This window comes from Mchenga conophoros, linkage group LG17, assembly GCF_057382185.1.
Source record: "Mchenga conophoros isolate Kocher_MC1m ecotype Shallow Benthic linkage group LG17, M_conophoros_male_GT1.1, whole genome shotgun sequence".
In the NCBI taxonomy this organism is placed as follows: Eukaryota; Metazoa; Chordata; class Actinopteri; order Cichliformes; family Cichlidae; genus Mchenga; species Mchenga conophoros.
The window spans coordinates 12,737,395-12,757,710 of NC_140542.1; the positions used below are offsets into that span (position 1 = coordinate 12,737,395).

General features: G+C 40.8%; 1 protein-coding gene across 3 annotated transcripts in view; it reads left to right on the forward strand.

Annotated features, from left to right (window-relative positions):
* LOC146555141 (carboxyl-terminal PDZ ligand of neuronal nitric oxide synthase protein-like) overlaps nucleotides 1-20,316 on the forward strand; it is a 248,283-nt gene that overhangs the window by 173,054 nt on the left and 54,913 nt on the right. For 2 of the 3 annotated variants that reach the window (XM_085250812.1, XM_085250814.1), the window contains exon 8: nucleotides 14,691-14,855. In XM_085250812.1, the coding sequence (XP_085106938.1) occupies nucleotides 14,691-14,855 (165 nt within the window). The remainder of the gene's footprint in view (nucleotides 1-14,690; nucleotides 14,856-20,316) is intronic. The other variant, XM_085250813.1, reaches the window with a different exon arrangement.

Sequence of the window (20,316 nt, forward strand, 5' to 3'; positions counted from 1 at the left end):
ATTACAGCTCCTGATTGAAAGCAACATGGCGTGAAATCACTGAAACAACGAGCTCTCGGCAGTGACCTCTATTCTCAGGTCACTGGAGGGAGCGAATGTCTGTGTGCGTGACACATTGTCGTGTGTTCATGTAGTGTGCGTATTAATATATATATATATATATATATATATATATATATATATATATATATATATATATATATATATATATATGTATATATATATATATATATATATACACACACACACGCGCACACACGCGCACACATGTGTCATGTGTCAGAAAAAATGCATATATATATATATATATATATATATATATATATATATATATATATATATATATATATATATACACACACACAGAGACACACACGCGCACACATGTGTCATGTGTCAGAAAAAATGCATATATATATATATATATATGTGTGTATATATATATATATATATGCATTTTTTCTGACACATGACACATGTGTGCGCGTGTGTGTGTCTCTGTGTGTGCGTGTCCCTGAGGAAAGGGATTTGATTCACTACAGGGTTTCTTTGGAAGCTCATGAAAGGGAAAGCAGTCTGCGAGTGTTAAAGTTCATTCTCTTCCTGTCAGCTCCCATTAGACTGACAAATCCCTCGGCTGCCTGTGTTCAAATGATCCCAGAAGACTCGGAGAGCACGCATCAATCCTACCTTAGGCTTTCGGTCCATGGGGTTGAGTCAGGACGTCTTCATTTAAAGGGCTTGCCTCAGGGATCACAAAAAGTATTAATCCAAGGCAAATTACAAAGTCACTGGGTGCAATGGAGAGACAAAAGTGTGCTTTACATATTTCTGGCTCCTCTTGTGTTTTTGGTGAGAGGTAAATGCTTATCTAATGGATCAGTCAAGTAGAGTAAAAATAGGACACCACTCTCCTTGTGACTACAAAATCTCAGGGGTTTCCTGGTGATGTCATTGAATTTTCTTTTTGCTGTAGGAGACCGATTACAAGTATTTGTGGTGTCCTCTGTTCGCCCAGAGGTTAAGTGTGCAAAACCACTTTCAAACAGCAGGTGATTCCACAGGTCATTGGGTGGAAAACTACCAGCATCCAAGCTCTCATGGTGCATCTCGTACTGGCTGCGATCACTCTTATACCAATTAAAAGTGAAGTTGCCGAGCCCATTTGTTCAGTAGTTTGCATAAGAGTTCCACCAGTGAATGAATAAAACGTACGTTTACATTGACGAGCTTTAAAGTGTGACTTTAAAACAAATGCACTGATAGAGGTTTTGCATCTGGCCTACTTTCAGATGCTGTCAGGTAGGTGTAAATGCTTTATGAGAGTAATGCTATAGACATCACTCCACTGACAAATCACTTTCTGTCCTCTCCTTTTTTCCGCTGTCCTTCATGACTTTTTTTATTTTGTTTTAAGCTCTAATATGGCCTAACGTTGTTGAATCATTAGACAGGCTTCCCACTCACAAGCTATGGTGCCCAGTGGGTGAGAGGCAGAGTCTGTGTTTAGTTGGATGTGATTTTATTTTCCTTGATCTGAAGTCACTAAAATCAGTTAAAAGTTGAATGTGCTGATTGTTTGGGTTTTTTTTCCTCCTATATTTCCCTTGTTATCAGCTTTACAGTTATTACAGTCTGGCTTTGGGATCACAACAAATAAAAGAAAGACACGAGGGAATAACCAAAATTAAGTTTAATTTAGCAGCAATACGTTTTTCTTTTATCAAATGCAACAAAAATTCAGGCTTGGAAATGAGAGTGGCAGAAAAGCAATCTGCCTGGTGAACTCAAATCCAACTATATAAAAAATCAAAACTCAAATAGAAAAGAAAATTGTGTCAGAAGAGTGAGCTGCTACAAGGAGGAGGCAGGTTTTATAGATCCTAGACACAGTGGCCAGCTGCCTCCACTTTCTTGATTAATTCCAGCTCGAGCCAACCAGGAACCGTGGAAAATCTCATGGCCTAAACACAGGAGACTAAATACCAACATATCAATCCAGTATTTGTTTAGATCATACTTTCTTTTTTAATTGAGGAAAATTAGAAGCAATAATACGCAAAATAATTCATTTCAGTTTTATTTATATGCCACCAAAGTAACAATAGTTTCATCGAGACACTTTATATTATAAGGTAAAGACCCTACAGCAATAGATCCAAATCCAACAATCAGGCAACCCTCTATGAGCAAGCGTTTGGCAACAGTGGGGAGGAAAATCTCCCTTTTAACAGGAATAAACCTCCAGCAGAAACAGGCTTAGGGAGGGGCGGCCATCTGCTGCAATTGATTGGAGTTAAAGGAGGGAGGCAAAAGACACACTGAGAAAATGCAGAGTGGTATATAAGGCATAGAGAGTGAAAAGAGGTGAGTGAAGCCCTCAACAGCCTAGACCTATTGCCACATAACTAATGGAGCATTCAGGGTTGCCTGATCCAGCCCTAAATTTAAACTTTATCAATAAATAAATATACAAACCGTTGTAAGGAGAATAAACTTTCCCAAAATAATTGAAAAATCAACATTAGGGAAAATGTTTATACAGAGCTTTGCTTGACTTTTGGCAATATTAACCCTTTAAAGCCGGTCGGAGCGGACACGCTCCATTTTGCGTAAGTATTTTTAAATCCCGGTAGCACTGCAACCAAGTAAGCTAGCGCAATAATTTTTTTTGCATATGAAACCGGAGGAGTTGTACTTACATCTTATGCCATCAGCTTGTCCTAGGTCACAGTTTCCTTCCACATATAGCTTTGCAAAAACTGCATAAAAAGCGCTTGCAGCAACAAAAACATAATATTCCAGAAACACGCTTCGCCGATCCGATCAGCTGTTTGTAACACTTCCTACGTCCATCAGCGTGAACTGCCGCATGACCGCATGACCTGCCCGAAACCGGAAGTGACGTCATTTTGCGGAAATGTAGTTTTATTACGATCGGGGCCTTATGAGCCTATACTTGTGTTTTAAAAGTTATGTTTGAATTTATGACTTTCTGTGTCGTTTCTGGGATGCTTAGGACTCATATTGCACTGCTGGAAATAGTTTATTTTGATGCATATGCTGTTATTTTGCAAATTTGCACTATAATATTTATTTTCGTTTTTCCTGCAATATATAAAAATTGGTGCATTTCAAAAATAAAACTATGAAGACACTTAAAATAAATTTCCTGTGGTGGGAAACTAGTTTGTGCAACTTTTTTTGTATTTACAGTTTTGAGGGATAAGCCTCTTAAATTTCTCTAACTAGAAATATATGTTAAAAAAACAAAAACGATTTTCAATTTTTTTGTAGTTTATTGCACTTTTTTGCAATTTATGTAATTACTATGCACCTAATGCAGACATATTATTAAAGTTTGGGCTATAATGGTTGTATTGATGTATATCAACTTGAAATGCTCCCAAAAATGGCTCCACAGCATGTAAAAATATAATATAAGCTCTGGCGGACTTGGTTCTATGGTAGGTCTTAAAGGGTTAATATCCCTCAAGTATGCAGTCTGCACTTCCTGGAGTGAAAAACCAGCGTAGGGATAAAAGATGCAACACTGCGCAAAAGTCTTAAGCCACCACTCAGTTATTTATGTATTCAAGGAACCAGAGTGTTTTGTCATTTTTCATTCATTGCGATTTATTAATTTATACGAACAAAGTGATTCCCACGGAGCTAGTAGCTAACAACCTGCCATATCTGGGCATGGTGTGCAGTGTGACCTTTAAAAATTTAAGGAAACTGGGTGAGTGACATCCATGATCTGTGTCAAGAAGTGAACAGTCATAGGAGCTACTGTTCACTGAAGACTTATAAGAAATGGTCTGTGTTGGAAGTATTGCTGTCAAGAAGTCATCATTAACAGAAACTGCAAGAAAAGCTGCACAGCTGAGGTATGCCACGTTATACAAGAACCGGACTGAAAATCAGTGGTAACAGGTGTGTCAGCAGCCCTCTGTAAAAGGCTGGAGGCTCTGTCATGGTTTGCATTTCAGCCGGCGGTGATGGGGACTTTATCAAACTTAATGGGATTATGATTGCAGACAAATACTGTCAAAATTGATTTAATTTTCAAGCAGTACCATCTGGAAAATGTCTGACTGACAACACATTCACTTTTTCATATGACAAGGATCTCAAAGACACGGCAAAAAAACATACGTAGATGATAGAAAACGGACAGTTAATTTCATGAGTTATGGATTGGCCTCCCTAGAGTTCAGACCTCAGTGTTATTGAAGTAGTGAGGGGTTCATCCTGAAAGAGAGCAAAACAAAAGGCCACCAAGATCGGAATAAGCACTGAAGCTTCTCTGGGCTACTAGTATAGTTTTAATTTTACAGCCTGGTTCAATCGCTTTCCTCAAAATGATAATGAACTTTCTAGCATCGTGATACTTTCCTTTAACTTCTTGTAGCATGCTTCTGACACACGTGTTTGTGTTTATTCTTCTTGTTTTTCCTGTCAGTTGCATCTTTCAGAAATGGTGTTGTTCTGTTTTTTTTTTAGATACATAAGTACTTGTTTAATTTATGGTTCAATATATAAATGAGTAGTTAAGCAGCTGCAACTGAGAATTTGAACATCTTCCCTGAGTGTGAAAGCTTAGGTAGTCAAGTGTGACTCTAAAGACCATAAATTCTGTTTTCACACGTGTGATTACTCGCCTGGCTTCAGGACAAGAGGGTGATGATGTTGATGATGACATAAAGAGTTGTAGAAAGCAGGGAAGAGGTGTGAGTAGCAAGTGCTGTTAACCTTGAAAGAGTCTATTCTCTTTCAGGAAGTTACAGCTTTAGCACCACTGTTACATATATTAAATCATAGCACTGTTAGTCTATTTCATGAAACAATTTTAATCCTGTTACCATGGCCTAAAAAAAGAAACATTCATGTCTCTTCAGCCTTTAACTCATAGCTTCTAAGCTGCAGGCACACTCACACTTGGCCCTTTTCCCTGTCTCCACAGCAGCCTTACAGGACTTATCTTTCCAATGCTCTTCACACAATAAAAATGCAGCCTCTCAACTTTTCACTGTAAACTCAGCGGGGTTTTGTGAAACTGTCTCTTGACCCATTTATATTGGAGGCACTAGCTGAGGTGGTTTCTCTCTGTAGCCTCACTGTCTGATTTGATTTCCCAGCATGCGTGTGCGCGCGTGTGCATGTGTGTGCAGACTTGTAAAGTTGTGATACAACACAAGTCTGCCAATAACCAAGGAGTCCCAAAGCCAAAATACTGTCATCCTGCAGACCTTAACATTTAAGCATGCCTCATTTTTACCCTCTATTTTTATCCACGTCTGCTTTTAAATGCGTATATGTGGGAATGTTGTGGTATTTGGACCTGGTATCATCCCATGTAGGAAGCTATTTGCTCTGAGCCTGTAACTCGTGTGTTGTTGGCTGACAGCAAACCACAAAAAAATGCGGCCAAAGAAAAGACAAAGTAAAACGGTGACCTTTTCGCCTCAGGCAGGCTTGAGTTAGTCCAGGATTGATCTGCATTCCAAAGCCTGAGATGATCGTACATCTTTTTTACTTCCACACAGAGGGTTTGTTTCCCCGTTCATCATTTGCTTGTTCTGTCTCATCCATCATTACACTTTCCACTCCAGTAGCCTGCATTTTGTGTCGACATTCTTCTTCTTTCGGCTACTCCCTTTAGGGGGTCACCAAAGCAGATCACCCGCCTTCATCTCACCCTACCCCTAGCATCCTCCTTCAATACATCCATGAGTCTTTTCTGAGGTCTTCTTTTTTTTCTTCGCTACTGGCAGCTACATCTTTAACATCCTTTGTCCAAACCATCTCAGCTTTGCTACTCTAACTTTACCCACCAAACTGCTCAACCTGCCCTTCTGTTATACTCATTTATAATCTTGTCCATTTTGGTCACATCCAATGGAAACCTTAACATCTTCAACTGTACCCCCACTTTGAACCCATCTGTAAAGCTTGGTTTAGCTTTAGCTTTTATCCCTACACTGTAACTTTCCACGCTATTTAAGTTGTTGCAGGCTGCGTCGACCCAACGTGTAGCAACATTTCTTGAGAGGTTCTTGGGAGTTTCTTCATCAGGTTACACAGAAGTGCAACTGCTTCTGACCTTTTCGGTACTTCTCCATCAACACTGGCATGCAGTCCATACTGCTCCATGCTGATTGTCACCTCTCTTCTTAACCTATCTTTAAACAACTCTTTTCATGGCATGGCTCATCAAAATTATCCCTCTGTAGACGGCTCTGCACATCACCCTTGTAAATTGGATCCCGTACTCCTCTTCTGCATTTGTCAATATCCAATTGATACAAGTCCTTTCCTCCTTTCTTCGTGTCCAGCCTCGCATACAACACTAAGCCTTTTCTGGGGGGGTTTTTTTACCCCTACTCCACTTCTTTCCCTAGCTTCACCATAGTCTACATAGGAAGAGTTTTCCCTGCGACAGATTGACGACCTGTCCAAGGTCCACTCCACCTTTCCATGACAGCTGTAATAGGCTCCAGTCCCTCCCCCCAGATAGCTGGGTGGGTGGATGGGATGAATGGAGCTGTAACTGGCATGTCTGATCTGTAGAAGAAATTGCGAGGATGACTGTAGAAGTCCAATGTTGGATTAAGACAAATTAAACTACCAGCCTGGCTTGCAAATCACCTAAATATAACCTGGAAGAAATCCAGGTATACCAAATAGGTTTTGCAACAGACTTTTGTCAACTTGTTCACCACTCCCAATTACATGTTACTTATTATTTATAATTGTTAACATAAGAGTTGTTTTGTATGAACCCTCCACAGACCCTACTGCCTACTGTTTTTATACTACAGTAATAAGTAGCTCTCCCTTTGCTTCCCAGGTCTGAATCAGTCTCTGATTAGACATCTTGAAGCAAAACCAACAGAGCTTTGAGTAATAAGAACAGCCAGTGCCTCAAGTACAACGACATGCAAATTAATGCCCGCAACTATGTGACTGGCATCATTAAAAAGTAATGAGGCAACCATTAGCCAGGGAAACAAGAAATGTCATTTGACAATAACAACAATGGCTGTGTTGAAAGATCATCAAAAGCAGCTCAAATGATTCTAATGACACTAAGGGCAAAGAAATGTTCGACTAACAAGCTCTGAGTCTAGCTTGCAGACTGTATGCATTATTTAAAAACAAAAAAAAACAAAAAAACAACCACCACCTGATGCTTGTGTCAGAAGTGAAAGGACTCAGTGGAAATTGGAAAGGAAATATAAAAAGGCTATTCTGAAGGATGGGACAACGAGGTTCCTTTCTCAGGGTGTTGATCAGTGTGGCATCCTGGGTTGAAAATGTGGGTGAGCTTGCCACAAACTGTGGATGTGATTTTAAAACCTGCTGAAATATTCTCTGATTTAGTACACTCCTATTTCATCCTGTATCAGTACACAGGATATATCACTGAGACATCATTTGGTGACCATTTCCATGATCTTGTTACATACACCAAACAAAACAGACAGGCAGACCTGCAGAGCACCCACTGAAGCTAAAAGGCTAGCTAAATCAAAATCCAAGACAAAGGAAAGTTCTTGCTGAAGGCAAACAATCTCAGCTGGGACTGAGGTGGGAGAATGAGTAGCTTAAATCTTTACCAAGTGAAAAGAGGGGTCCATGGGGAGCTTTTTTCACCTTCGTGGCTCAAGATTTGGGAGTTCGCCTTGTAATCAGAAGGTTGCCGGTTCGAGCCCCGGCTCGGACAGTTTCGGTCGTTGTGTCCTTGGGCAAGACACTTCACCCGTTGCCTACTGGTGGTGGTCAGAGGTGCGCCCCAGGGTGGCTGTGGCTACATGTAGCTTGCCATCACCAGTGTGTGAATGTGTGTGTGGATGGGTGGATGACTGAATGTGTAAAGTGCGTTGGGGTCCTTAAGTGGGTGAACAAACAAACAAACCCTGAAAAGGCATAGGGAGCTATTCCACCACTTGAGCTCCTTGGAAGCAAAATATAAAAACTTGAAGGGCAGTTCAAATGTCTATACAGTACTGTACTGTATATTTACAGATTAAAGCATGTTTATGGTTCTTGGTGTGATCCTCGTATTTCAATATGGCACTCGGTAAACCTGAATTTGACACCCCTGGGTTAGAATATTGCTCTTTCAAGTAACCCCGTCAAATAGTTGTACAAAGAAAACAAATTATTCAGAGAAATATACAGTAATTAACTTAAAATCTACCAAGTCATTGCTGATCCATCTAGGCCAGCGGTCCCCAACCTTTTTTGCGCCACGGACCGGTTTATTCCCGACAATATTTTCATGGACCGGCCTTTAAGGTGTCGCGGATAAATACAACAAAATAAAACTAGTACCGGTACCGAAAAAAAGAAAATTTATTCATAACACACGTGAAAAGACCCAGGAAAACCGAGTAAACGATAAAAACGATAACAAAATAACACTGAAAACCGATAAAAACCCTGAAAACCATACATTTCACACCTGAGCCCCAACTCTCGCGGCCCGGTACCAAACGACTCATGGACCGGTACCGGTCCGAGGCCCGGGGGTTGGGGACCGCTGATCTAGGGTACTGGTTGTAGTTAACATGCACCCTTTTTTTTATAAAAATATCACCTGTTTTGTAGAAAACTGGAATGCCAAAATGAGTGGGAATTTTTTTTAAATGTCTACTTGTTTCTCAAACTTTGCTAATTTAGCTAATCCTGACACTAGGCAAGTCTTTGGTTAAACAATAGCAAGATGGCTAGGATATTAATAACAAAGTATCAAGACACAATAAATCAAACTATTGTTTTAAGATAAACAGCTCTTTAGTCTTGCTTTTCACACCAAAGCTTTTCTTAGCCCCAAATTCTTCTTCTTATTATTATTATTCTGTTAGTCCCAAACCATTTTTCTTTTGGAACATCCTTTGAACAATAACAGATTTGTTACATTAGGAGGCATCACGCTATCACTATATTATCATGAAGTCACCCTTAGAAGTAAAACATAGTGGAGGAGTAGTCTGTTAATGGGGTTATTCATAGTAACGTGCCCAAGCACGTCAAAACACTTCCGCCAAATTAAGATATTCCCTTATACTGCTATACCATGGTTTAGGTTGTTTAGGTTGATGTCATGCAATTTTATTACAGGCAGAGCCACAGTGGAGTAATTTGTGCAGATTTTATTTTCTTTTTTCTTCTCGAGAGCCCTTGATAAAGTTGTAAATCTGTAGCCAAGGCTGTCAGCAGTGAAGGAAGCCAGAACCTGTCAGACTGCACAGTGTTTTATAGCCAGCGTCCGTGTGTGGGTGTGGGTGGGAGGGCACTGTCTGTTTGACAGACAGAGAGCAGCTAGTGTAATCACAGCTGTAGGAGGAGAATTAAAAACTTCCTTTATCCCTCATCATCTATCTTTAGCTTTGTTTCCCTTTTCTCTGCTTCCCTGTTTTCTGTCTGTCCATCAATGAGTACAACCAGAGGCTAAAAGATAAAGGGACAACTATGAACTTGTTAGTGTGTGATATAATAGCAACTTTTCCCTTTGGGTCAAACAGTTATGAGAAATTTCAGCAATATGGCTGATCCTCCCCTTTAAGCCCCCCTTCTCAGTTTGAATATTCACTCCGTCTTCCATAATTGGCTTTTTCTGTGGTAAACAAGTTTAGCATTCAGGCATGGACTGTTGTTTCTTATTCTAGGCAGTAAACAGTGCAGAGAGGCCGAGTCTGTGTTTGAATATGCAGGATTGTGTTTAACAAACTTCTAGCTGTGAATACGGGGGTGTGAGCGTTTCATGTGTGGGTTTGACTCAGTGCCTGTCCTCGGCTTTTGTCGGCGGCATTGTGGATGTTTTTTATTTATCCACCCATTATCCAAGTTAACATACCCATTGTTGCGTCTCATATGGAAATTCAAAAGTTACTTTAAAAAAAAAAGAGACTGATCTCATCACCAGTTTGGCTTCTTTTTTTTAATGAATGGACTTCTTGTACCCATTAACACAAAGATTACAAATGTTCACAACTGAGTGCCTTCTACGCCCACATTTGCCTGCCCCATTTAACATCCTTGACAGCTTTTCATATGCATCAACCCTCGCTAGCTCAGTCACCAGTTTTTTAGGAGTCACTCCAGGCATTGTGCAGTTTATGGGAATATGTTGGCATCCAGCATTCACACAGCTGTGTGGGCCCTCTATGCAGTGGCATTTTTGGAGTTACAGGATTTGGCTCAGAGGAAGTGTGATGTGTCATGTGTTTCAGGGACAGCAGCTTACTATGCATCAAACAAAGGATTCCAGGCCTGGAATCCTTTGTTTGATGCATAGTAAGCTGCTGTTTGCGTCTAGTATGGTACCATATATTTTGCCTGCCTTAGCTCTTTTGTTCACCATTGATGTTATATGAGGGGGAAAATGACAACTCTTGAACTACCCACATCCCAAAGAGGCTGAAATTTCCTATGTGCTTCCTCAAAACTGCTTATTAGGTGCTAGAACAGCTCCAGTCCTCCGTGACACATTCTTTGGATGTTGACAATGGATTTTGCAAAAGCAGTATAATGGCTTTTCTAATATGCAGTTATGGCATAGACAATCATTGTTATAAGTGATGGGAAACATCACTGGTAGTAAACAGTTTATGGGGCGATCGTAGCTCAAGAGTTGGGGGTTCGCCTTGTAATCGGAAGGTTGCCGGTTCGAGCTTCGGCTTGGACAGTCTCGGTCGTTGTGTCCTTGGGCAAGACACTTCACCCGTTGCCTACTGGTGGTGGTCGGAGGGCCCGGTGGCGCCAGTGTCCGGCAGCCTCGCCTCTGTCAGTGCGCCCCAGGGTGGCTGTGGCTACATTGTAGCTTGCCATCACCAGTGTGTGAATGTGTGTGTGAATGGGTGGATGACAGGTTGTGTAAAGCGCTTTGGGGTCCTTAGGGACTAGAAAAGCGCTATACAAATACAGGCCATTTACCATTTATCAGATGGGAAAATGTTGCAGATGACTAAATCAGTGTACTTTTGGAATGGGATTTCTTTCCATCTGTGTTATGTCTTCTTCTGCGCCAGCTGACAGTCTATTTATGTCTGTCTTCTCCTTCTGTTTCTCTATAATTGGGAATAGTTCCTGTGTCCACAGTACTCGTGAGCCAAACATGCCATCCTCTTTCCTCTGTGTTGCTTTAAGTGCTGAATTATCTTATTCACGCTTCCACTTGCTAAACCTTCTCTGTCTGACAACCCAGCTTCAAAGCTACCGCAATAATCCTGCTTACCGTCCTTTACTTAGCAGCTGAGCAGTTGTTTTACGTATCTCGGAGTAACTCCAATGGAATAAAGGTGAAGGAAGTGTGTGTTAAAAAGAGGCACTTTCGAGAAAACACGTTTATCGGGATCCTGCTTGTTACTGAGAAGTCATCGCCAACAAATTCTCTCTTATCTCACATTTATACACACACACACACTCTCACTCATTCTGGAGACTTCTGTCTTATTATTCAAATCATGATGGCGCCAAACAACCTGTCAACCTGGATAATTTCCTCTCGTTAACATAAAAGGTCCGTGTCAGGCAGGCCATCAGTCACATTTTCCTCTCATGCAGAGTGCGTCTGCTCTTGGTGTCACCAGAAGGCATGAGAGACAGACTGTGAAGTATTTTGGCGTAGATTCCTTAAGGCAGGTTAAGGTTCAATTTCATCAGGTTTCTGATCGCCAGTCGCCCCAACCGTCCAATAGCATTTGATTCATTATGAAACACTTTGCCCTCGAATACACAGCAGCTCTATTCAAAAGCTTTTGATATCCACATATATCTGGCTGGCTGACCAACACTGTTACACATAAATATCGCAGTTTTGTCAGAAACTGGTAGCATCACAGGTGTATGCACAAGGTGGTCTGTGGTGTTGCTGCTACGATACACTAGTTGTGCGAACTGCTCCGTTTTTAAGGGCGACAATGTCCACATCAGGAGGTAAGAGAGGTGGCAGTGGAAGTGATACCACCCAGTGTTTTCACATTTTAAAGCATCCACTTTGGTGTGATGGCCACCACCAGCTCATTCTTGCTTTATCGGCATGAAAGTTTGATTGCTAAGTTGTAGCCACAGATGACACAGTGATGAGAGGCTTATTGATAAATACAAACTTTCCGGTCACTAAAACTAGATTGCAGGCTTTCAAGCCACAATATATATCCACCCATTTAAAATTCCTCCAACTACACAAACTCAGTGAAACAGTAACTTTCAAGACAGGTGGAGTTCAGTAACTTCAATTAAAAGAGGCCATCTACACAGCGTGTGCTGTTACACAGATCAGTCAAAGCAGCCTAACTTAGTCGCGACAGCATTTAGGGGTTTTAAAATAATCAATTTGACTCGCTTTTGAAGCCAGCCTCCAGTGACCCTTAAGGAACTGCAGTTTTTGGCACTTGGCTTCATTTATTAGGCCCCGAGGTTTCCGAATTTATGTCAGCTCGCTGTTAGACTCCTCTCACTACTGCCATGACTGGTCCATCACAGCAAAGCGCACTTAATGTTTTACCTTTGGGGCACTACATGGCCTTCAGCCTGTATCAGTCTGTGTGGTAAATGCCTTTGGAGGAAAACATGTACGCTATAATCTCAAGGTCTCCGTGTATGTCTGAGAGTGCTTTTTTTTTTTATTCCTCTATACCAACGTGTAATAGTCTGTTTTTAAGGACCGCTTCAAGAGGGGATTTAATACCTGCATTTATCTTCCTATCTGATGACGGAGAAGAGAATATGGCTGTGTATTTTTTGGAACAGCACGTGTTTTAAATGTATTTCCATGTTGTGTCTGCTTGGATGTCATCATTAGCATGGATTATGAGATATTTTATTTGGCCATTGTATTACAGAAATATATATATTTTGACTAGTTGAATGACGGAAAGGCCACGAAGTGTGACCGGTAACTAAAGCCTTGAAACTATAATACGATGCTTCATGGCGTTAGATGAAGGAGAGCTGATTCCCAAAGCTCATTATTGTTGGAGTGGAGCATTTCAGTGCTACTGATCTGCATTCCAGGGCAGCACCACTCATTCCACACTGGTGCAACTAATCAGCAACTCTACATTTTAAATTCAGATTGTTGTTTTGATGACGGCTTGTTCTCCAAGGCATTTTATTGACGCTATTGCTTGTCCTGATTGTATTTATTTATTCATTAGCAAAGCCTTTTCTTTTCTTTCTCTTTTTTTTACTTTTGATTTGCATCATCGGCTTCTTATGAGCAAGTTAGAAAAAGTGTTTGAAGTAGTACATGGTTAAAACGAGCATGAGTGTGCAATTTTAACAGATACACCTGCAACATGTGAAGCAAAACACAAGCTCTGATATTCATTTTACTTTTTTTACGTGAAATATTATGTTTTATCAAATTATGTATTTCTTAAATATCTGGGTCATTTTATATGTCCTGTACTACTTATTAGCAGTGTTGGGGACGTTACTCACTACTGTAGAAACATGGATAGGTGAAAATGGAAGTTATAGTGCTGCAAGTTAGAGTTGGATGTCTCAAGAGACCACTTTTACGTGGTCTTGGTCTTGACAGACTTTGGTCTCGGTCTTGTCTTGGTCTCACTGTCTCCATCTCGCTGTCTCAGATCGACATAGTGGTCGGGAGATTTGGAGTCAACAGTATCCATGATACACAATGTAATGAGCGCGAGCCGGCTCCTCACTTAATTTCCTTTCGCTGCTCAGCTCTCACACAGTGGCTCAGCTATGCTCCAATCCCTCCACATTGTGGCCAATCACATGCGAGGATACAAGATAATATCATTATGTGGAAAAACAGAGAGGGTGAGAGACGCGACAGTCAAGTGGAGCGTGCGTCTGTCCTCTCAGTGAGTGAGTGAAACAGTAGACAGCAGTGAGAGCTAAAGTTGTGTTAGCAATTGTTTCTGTTCTAGACGTAGTTTGCATGTCACTACAACGCTCTTGTTCTTTAGTGCAATAACAATTTAATGTCCAATCCTCAAAAGCTGTAGATCACTCCAACAGCTAACCGTAGTAATAAGACGTGAAGGCAGCGCCATGCACAAAACTGCTGTAAATAACAGATTTAAAACTGTCTTCTTAGACTGATATTTCATTTGTATTTTGAAAGGCGGTGTAAATAAATAATGTACTTACGTACTGCTCCCTTCACAAAACACCACAGACTGACTACTGGAACAGACAGCGTGTCCAACAGGGACCTTGCAGACTGTCAACTAGCAGCTTTGTTAAATAGTGCCCGCATGAGCAAGGCGAAGATGTATGACATCTTCCCTTTTTTGACACTTTGGATGATATATGATACACTTGCATTAGGTAGCACAATGTGCCATTAGTACACTGACGGTTGCTGGAAATATGTTTCAGGACTTGTATCTAGATATTCTGTCAGAAACCATGACAAATTAATTGTTAACTTGAACTATTTTCAACTTTTACAACCAATTTCTTGTTATATTAGAACAAACGTACTTTGATTTTTGGAAAAAATGCCATCCAGGAGGGGCTGAGATGGATGGATAGACGGATGCATGGACTTATGTATCATTTATTTTTGTATTTTTGGTCCACGGTGATTCATTTGAAGGCTCTTCCACCCGTAAATGTGCTCATAATAACAAGTTTGCAGGATTTTCTGTTTGAAGCCTCATCATGCTGACCTCATTTCCCCCTTTTCCCTCTGGTAGCAGCCTTCAGAGGAGGCTTCCCTGCTGGTGTCCAGCCCCAAGATGCTGCTCCCAGCATCAGGCATACTGCCACCCAGCACCCCGTTGTCTGTGCACCACCAGATCCAACTGCTCCAGCAACAGCTCCAGCAGCAACAGCAGCAGACACAAGTGGCTGTGGCACAGGTGAGTGTCATCCAGTGACATTATGTCTCCCATGAAATCTGCTTGCACAGGAATAAAAATATGCTTTTTTATACATTTAAATTACATTTCACATCACTCCAGTACTTTCACACTGCTCACTACAATCCTCACCATAGTGAAGTTGCTAAATTTCTGCAGAGTAAATTGTTACGAACCTCCAAACTTCATGTGGCCTCTTTTCGGCTATAGTCTTATGGGTAAGCTTGCAGAATGTAAGAGAAGATGAGCACAGAGAAAACACTGTAGCTATGGTCAGTTTGATCGCTCATATATTTATTCACTTTTAAAATATAGATGAAAATAACAATAGAAATAGAGCAACAGTCTGGTGTAAGCTAATGAATCATGAACAGTGTATTGGTACACTGGTGATTGATTTTAAATCAATACACAACACTAACCCACAGACCTCAGTTTAAGAGCACATTTCTTTCACCTGTAGGTTGCAACAACCACACCCTCGGTCTATCCGCCCATGCTATATCAGTTACTGTTTCTGCTGTGCACAAGAATGCTAGAGTACCTTCAAGCTTGTTGCCAAAATTCATCTCTAATTGGGACTTGTTATTCTGCTTTCCATCCGACTTTGCTGAAGTAGCTATTCAGGATTGACAGCTCAGAATAATCCTTCTTTGCATTAGACTAGGACTTGGTGAAGTCCCTTAGTTCACCTACTGTCTGAAACAAGCTGTTTACACTCGTTCCACCCACCTTTAAACCAACATTGTTCTGACAGCTGGTGCTGAGCGCCTGAAAGAGAATATTTAGAGCAATCTGAACCCTGAGCTTTTGGCTCACAGGGATTACACGTGATCTGAAACTTTGGCCATGTTTGATATGAGCATCCATCACTATAATAGTGACTGAAAATGAGGCAAAAGAATAATAGGCCTCTTTTCATTTTGTATTAACAGTAATTTCTGAATTCCCTTGGGTGGAAAGGATAATCAGTGGAATGACTCACGGGTCACTGACAAATTAAGGAGATCAACACATGCCTGTGGTCTTGGAGAGGAAAAAAGTGCAAAGCACATCCAGCATGAGACATCAGTCATCCAGTTTGAGTGGCTGTAGTGGGGGAGGAGAACAGTGACAGAAATGGCTTTGGGTTTGCGAGCTGGATCAACACACATACACAGAAGGCCTTAAGATTAAGATTAGAAAGTGCCATTTCATAGCTCAGCACGCTTTCCCTTGTGGATTCTTCACTCACACTGCTGACCCAGAAGCATCCCAGAGAGTTAAATTCTGATGTCTCAAAGCTTCTAGAGAGGGAGGCGGAGGTCCTGCTTAAACTGCCCGGCCACACTGAACTTTACTGTTCTCATCTTAAGATGGAGATGAACAAACAAACTGCTGCCACAACTGACAAATCACACATTCAGACTGAGCATGCCCATACATAGGTGCGATCAATTACACACTAATAAGGCCAAAGGTAGCTGCCCACGGGCAGAGGAACTAGTGTGTGTATTTTTTTTAAATGTATCAAAACTGCTTTGGAACATGAAGTAACGATTTTCACCTCATGAAATGTTTCAAACGAGTGCGTTCCAGGCATTTGTGTCTGACCTTGGTTCTTTTGCCATTTAGCAAGGTTTCCCAAGTGATCGTAACTTGTCTGAGATGCTGTAGCAGTTTGCTTCCACACAGCATCTAAATTAGTTTCACCTCAGTTTATTTCCTTATAGGCTTCTGGCTGCACTCTGCTGTTTCTACCATCCATCTCTGCAATGCTTAAATAACTACCTCAGCTATCGATCAAATAATTGACAGAAAAATAATCTAATATTGAATCATTTATCAGAATCAGAATCAGAATCAGAATACTTTATTGATCCCTGGGGGAAATTATTTTTTGTTACAGTGCTCCATTTTAAACCAACATTAAGACAAGACAGACAATACGCTAACTAAGAATAGTACAATATATACATATATATACATACATACATACATAAGTCACTCATAAATAAATATTTGGAAAAGAAACATGTGTAGTTGTAGCAGCAAACAGTGTGTTAAGTGGATGCGTTGTACAGGGAGATGGCCACAGGCAGGAATGATTTCCTGTGTCGTTCAGTGGTGCTTTTCGGTAATCTCAGTCTCTCACTGAACGAGCTCCTGTGACTGACCAACATGTCATGGAGTGGGTGGGAGGTGTTATCCAACATTGTCTTTATCTTGGACAGCATCCGCCTCTCCGACACCACCTTGAGGGAGTCCAGCTCCATCCCCACAACATTGCTGGCCTTACGGATCAATTTATATCATTTATAAGGCCTAACTTCTCAACTTTATGAGGTCAAAACTTAAGCAACACTGAAGAATAAAAAAATATCTCCATTACTTCTTTACTTGTTTTGGCTCGTGCTCTAAATCAGGCTCGACATAGAGACATATTACATATATTGGACATAATGTAGGTTTAAATTACAAAGCAACCATTCATATACATCCACAGCCGTATCTGCCAGTGAAGCACCTACAAGGATGGATGGCCATTTGTTTTCAGCCCACACTCAGGGAGGGGCGCGTCATCTTCCCAAATGTGGTGCTATCCACATTTATCTAATGCTCGGACAATGACAACGTTTTTAACAAGTCCTTCCATACAAGTCTGTATCAGAAGCTCCGTAAACAGATCCCCCTAACATTTGTTATGTGTATTCATTTGTGAGTTCTTGCTAAAATCACATGACGGCGCAGTTTAAAATGATCTGACTTTATTACCGTACTGGATTAACTGGCTGCTCAGATTAGCTGGTTTTTGTTTTTTGCCATTTGTGTTACCAACGGGGAAATTTCAGAGTGCCCTCTGTTGGACAAACGGTGCAACTTTAACACTCTTAACATGGTTGAAGGCCATTTCTCCCGTCTCTTGTTTACTTTTTAAATTTTCATTTGTCAGCCATTATGAATGCAGATCAGCAGATTGCTCATATTTCCTGATATATCACCGAGACTTTAGTGAGAACAGTAGCTCTAACTTTATGTGTTACTATAGAAGATGAACGCCAACTGTGTTGTGAACTCCCGTTTTGTTGCCTTCAAACTTGGATTATAGCTCTTGTTTTTTGTCTTTTGTAGCCAGAGGTTACCATATTTAGGAGAACGCGCTCCTAATTTATCAGCTCAAGCTTATCCAGGAGGGGCTAGTTTGTCTGCTAGTTTGGATAGTGGCTGCACATAATAGCACTGATGTAACCTACAAATACAGTCTTCAACACAGTTACGTCCTTCATGGAGGACTTTTAGTATTAGTCACATCAGGCACATTTGTTGCCTGGGAATTTTCAAGTGCTTGAAAAAGCCCCAATGTAGCCAACATAGTTAAGAAGTTTACTTCATGCCTATGAAGCTACTACTGACCTACTTGGAGGTGACCACTTTTTGTCACCCATCACTAGCTTTAAACTCTGCGTCAAAGGGAGTGGTTTTAGCCGTTAATGTGGGAGTTAAAGTTACACGTGACCATATTTGAGTAAAAGGGTAGAGCGCTAAGTTATTAGCTAATGCTTATGAGGTTAATTAGCAAGCTACAACCATCAACTGTATAGATGCAATGCACAGACGCACATATCGGCTAATTAGTCCTATAAGACTGATTAAAATTCAAGAATTTTATTCACCAAGATGGGAGACAAATGACTTTTTTTAAAGCCAGAATTAGATGGATTTTTACTTTTTGACAGATGTTTCCTCACTTTAAAACGTAACTATACTAACGATCATTTCTCTTCTTATTTCAATTTCAGAATTTCAACATGTACACAACACACAACACAATCTCTTTCATCAGTGTGCTTATGTGAATCTCCTGAGCATTCATAATGACTGATAGTTTGCCAACAGAAGTGATTTGTGCTGTTTGTGGCCAAGAAAAACTATTAAGCCCTCGTGCGTTCTCTCCCACTGGTCCAGTCAAATCGGTCTCTCTGATGTATAAGCATAAACTTTTCTGAAACTGCTTCTAAGCACTATTAATAAGGAAAGGCAGCTAACTCTAGTAATAAAGGTCAAACAGTAGAAAAGAAAAGGCTACATGGTTCTGCTCAGATAGTCCCAATTATGGATGAAGACACAGAGGAAGAGAGGAACAAGGAGATCATCTGGCTGAAGATGTGCTTGCACATGCACGTCTTTAGCTCTGTGTATTTTGTGTAATTTAGAGTTCTACAGTTGGTTTACTTATCAAAACTAATAGTCGTCCCTGGCGTCTTCGCTTCAGTTTCACACCAATAAATGAAAATGACAGTGTTAGGGGTTTTTTCAGGGGTTGTGTTGAAAGTAAATGCTGCTGGATGACAAAGTAACCTACTTAGTCATCTTTAAGACAGCTGTAGTTCTTGTTTATGGTTCTAATGTCTCAAACAGGGAGTCCCTTCTGATTTTTAGAGCTGTCAGACACGAGCGCATAGTGCTGTTATACAATAACAAATCAGCCACCCACAACTTTGATAAACAAAGCCAGAAAAAAACATAAGGACTTTTAGTTTTGCCAAGACTCCAGTGTATATACGCATAAATTATAAAAATTATCTAAGGACTTGAAATGTGAGAAAAAATACTGAAACAGGCTCAATTGCTGTATGTACGATAAACAGCTTTTTTTAACGGATAAAATGGGATAGACAGACATCAGCGTTATGTGTTCACCGTCTTTGAGACATTTGCCCTCGAGACAATGTGCTCTTTGTTATGCAGCAAAGGCAAACCAACTTTTGTGAACTTGTTTTGTCAGTCAGACAAAGACACGTGCCATTGTACTTGGCAATTGTACTTCATTCCATGAAGAATCGGTCAGCTGACCCCTTCAGAATCAATTGGGGGTTTTTTGTAGGTACTATTCGTGTATTTAATAAGGTCATGTGAATTTTCACCTTTTGACTGCAGCAATTGTCCATGTTACAAAAAAGGGCCTCTAAGTGCAGGATGTTAGGTTGAATTTTTCCACTTCAGTAAATGAAATTAGTAGGAATTAATGATAATGATGATTTGCATCATTTTTGCAGCATTTTCTGAGCTTTTATTTTGTAAGTACAGGAGCTAACCACATTATGTTTTCATTGTTGAAAAACTGTAAACAAATTTTCTTCCACTTAAAGTCCCACTTTTTCATAGTTTCAAGCATCTTTTTGAGCAACTTTAAGCATCAACATCAGGCATATATCAGAACCATCCATCCATCCATCCATCCATCCATCCATCTTCATCCGCTTTGTCCGGGGCCGGGTCGCGGGGGCAGCAGCCTAAGCAAAGAGGCCCAGACCTCCCTCTCCCCAGCCACCTCCTCCAGCTTATCCGGGGGAATACCAAGGCGTTCCCAGGCCAGCTCATTTCTGCCGCTTGTATCCGCGATCTCGTTCTTTCGGTCACTACCCACAGCTCGTGGCCATAGGTGAGGGTAGGGACGTAGATCGACCGGTAAATTGAGAGC